Raw genomic sequence first — 3176 nt, forward strand, 5'->3', positions numbered from 1 at the left:
TGGAAGTTTGAGCTGATTTATTGGAAGCTCACCAAGTTATATTCGATCAAACAATATATTAAAAAAAATAATTTTGATAAAAATTTTAAAAATAAAAAATAATTCTAATCACCATAAAATCTAGTGGTCTTATAGATGTTTAGGTTGGTTTAGTAGAAGCCGATAAAAATTAGACTCGTTAATAGTATTAGTTTAAAAAAAATAATTTTTAATAATGAATTATTATATTAAAAAAATAAAAAACATTAATCATCTAATAATCATGTTCTAATTATAAAACTATCCAATTGCATTTGAAATCAAACTAAGCTATACTCGACTTACACAGAATTTATATTGCATTTGGTTAATAAAATTTTGATCATTTAAAAAAAGCTCACATAAAAACTAATACGTTTTAAAGCAAAATACCCAAATATAATTCTAATTTATCGCTCCCATTATATACACGTCTTACAAATATTCCCCCACGCGATTCGGGTGTGAGCATTCAAGCACCTTAGAGAGAAGGACACCTGCCCGCCATGGAGCTTCGGCATGCAATGCAACGTGTCGCCGAACTCGTCGTCTTCCCGTCACCATCACCCCACCGTTCCTCTCACCAGAGTTCGTCCATGGATTCTGCTATAAAACGAACGAGTTTTGGGTTGCGGGAGCAGTTCTCGTTTACCTGGGAAGCTTGTTGAAGACGATTCAGGTGTAGGAAATCTTATGGCAACCATGTTCGTAGGAGGACGCACCGGAATGTGCAGCAACATGTTGGAAGCCATCCCTAACCCGTCCCTTCCTGCCCGCCCCGCATCCCTTAGACCAACCAGTTTCTGCTTCCAATCCGCCCGCGGATCCTCTCAGGTATATTTCGATCCTTTTTCCTGTAACATCTATGTAGACTCAGCTCGTATGAGATGTATCCGCAGGCTTTTAAGAGAGCAGGGGATTACGGTGATGTGGTGGATAGAAATGCTAACAAAGCGAAGGAGTACGTGGAGAAGGTCGAGGCGATGGGAGACAGGACCAAGGAAGCAGCGAGCTCGATGACCGAGGCGGCAAAGGAGAAGGTGAAAGAGAAGGCCGACTCAGTGGCAGCGAGGGTGGAGGAGTCCGCAGATGCTGCACGCGAGAACGCGAAGGAAGGCGTGACCAAAGCCAAGGACGAGACCAAGTTTATTGTAGAGAAGGCAAAGGACAAGACGGAGGAGGTGGCGGAGGCGGTGGGGGAGAAGGCGAAGCAGACGATGCAGTACGCATGGGAGGCAGCGAAGGAGACGACGCAGAAGATCAAGGGGACTGTGGTGGGGAAGGACGTGTGAGGAGGCACGAGAGAGAGAGATCATTCGTCGAGTTTGTGTCTTTTCACTACAAAGTATCACAATAATAAAATCTCATCATGCTTCGTTCCTTATTGTCGGAGAAGATTATTCATTGTTTCTGTTAGAGATGTATTTATGAGTCGTATTTTGCACCATATGGATTCCAGAATTCTTTTTATTATATTTTTTATTTTTTATTTTTAAATATATTTTTATTTTTAAATACTTTTATCGATTGTTGATAACGTCGTCCCGTATAAGAGTATGAGAATCAAGAGCTTATAAGTCCGTTAAGTCTTCTTTATCTTTAGAGGTATTTTATGAAGTTCACATGTTCTGAAATGATAAAATCATGTTGGTACTTTTATCGTTCAAAGTAAATAATTTCTCGCAAGCCTACGAGCCGCACTAATAATTATTCGACTAGATGATCCCTTATCAACTATATATTTTTCTTATCAAGGATTTTGATATTTTTATTATTGATATTGAGTTTATTAATATAAATTAGATTATCAACTCATATTATCATTTATGAAATCCTTAGAGGTGTCTTGGAACTCACGAAAGGATAAAACGATGTAGGTACGCTCATCGTTCAAAGTAGATAATTTCTTGTTAGCTTACGAGTAGCACTAATAATTACCCAACCAAATGATCCCTGATCAACTATATATTTTTTTATCAAGGATTTTGACACATTATTGTTGATATTAAGTTATTAATATAAATTAAATTATCAACTAAACAAAACCATATTATCATTTATGAAATACTATAAGTATCTTTTGGAGCTCACATGTTCTCAAAAGATAAAATCATGTTAGTACGCCCATCGTTTAAAATAGATAATTTATCGCGAGCCTACGAGCCACACTAATGGTCACCCGACTAAATGATCCCTTATCAACTATATATATATATATATTTATCAAGAGTTTGGACACATTATTATTGATGTTGAGTTATTAATGTAAATTAGATTATCAACTAAACAAAACTATATTATCATTTATGAAATTCTTAGAGGTATCGTTTAGAGCTTACATGCTATAAAAGGATAAAACTAGGTACGCACATCGTTCACAATTTCTCGCGAGCCTACGGCCGCACTAATGGTCACCCGATCAAATGATCCCTTATCAACTATATATTTTTTTATCAAGGGTTTTGACACATTATTGTTGATACTAAGTTATTAATGTAAATTAGATTATCAACTAAACCAAACCATATTATCATTTATGAAATCGATGAGTTTTGAGAAAAAGCTTTTAATTTTTTTTTTAAAAAATAGCTTTTATTTTCATAATTTTCTAAGAACTTTTTTTTTACCTAGATATCATTTTTTTCTCTCTCATTTTATATAGACAGTATAGTCTGAATCAGTCTAATTATATTGTTTTTACACGGTATTATAATGTTTCTAATAAAATATTATTAAAATATTGTAAAACTATACAAAAATATTGTGTTATAGTATTTTCTTAACATTATGTTACTATGACTGTCCAAAAATATTTTTGTTGACATTGCCAAAAATATTATAACACAATGTAAAAATTCATAACATAATATTTTTATACTATACTGTGGTATTTTTATGATATTATTAAAAACACTATAACATAGTATAAAAATACTATAATTAATGAGTATATTAAAAAATGACTAAATGTTAAATTAAAGGCATTTCAGATATTAGATAGAAAAGAGATGAGAATTTTGAAAACGAGAGATAATTCTCAGGAAAAACTAATAAAAAAACCTTTTTTGGAATTCGCCCTTAAAATTAACTTAAAGTTATATATATATATATATATATATATATATTGTGTGTGTGTGAAATGTTCGAAAAGTATTTGT

At 33.3% G+C, this 3176-nt stretch overlaps 1 protein-coding gene across 1 annotated transcript; it reads left to right on the forward strand.

The window, feature by feature from the left end:
- Positions 1–711: 711 nt before the first annotated feature.
- On the forward strand, positions 712–1860 carry LOC135627582 (uncharacterized protein ECU03_1610-like). The gene is made up of 2 exons (XM_065133706.1): positions 712–852; positions 918–1860. The coding sequence occupies exons 1-2, from the start codon at positions 712–714 to the stop codon at positions 1308–1310; spliced, it is 534 nt and encodes a 177-aa protein (XP_064989778.1). The 3' UTR covers positions 1311–1860.
- Positions 1861–3176: the final 1316 nt, after the last annotated feature.

The sequence above is a fragment of the Musa acuminata genome, chromosome BXJ2-11, assembly GCF_036884655.1.
Source record: "Musa acuminata AAA Group cultivar baxijiao chromosome BXJ2-11, Cavendish_Baxijiao_AAA, whole genome shotgun sequence".
NCBI classification, from domain to species: Eukaryota; Viridiplantae; Streptophyta; class Magnoliopsida; order Zingiberales; family Musaceae; genus Musa; species Musa acuminata.

Excerpts from the sequence above, each read along its gene's own strand:
- LOC135627582 (XM_065133706.1), top strand. The coding sequence starts at position 712 with ATGGCAACCATGTTCGTAGGAGGACGCACCGGAATGTGCAGCAACATG. Across the intron at positions 853-917 it reads CCGCCCGCGGATCCTCTCAG|GCTTTTAAGAGAGCAGGGGA; the intron begins GTATATTTCGAT and ends ATGTATCCGCAG.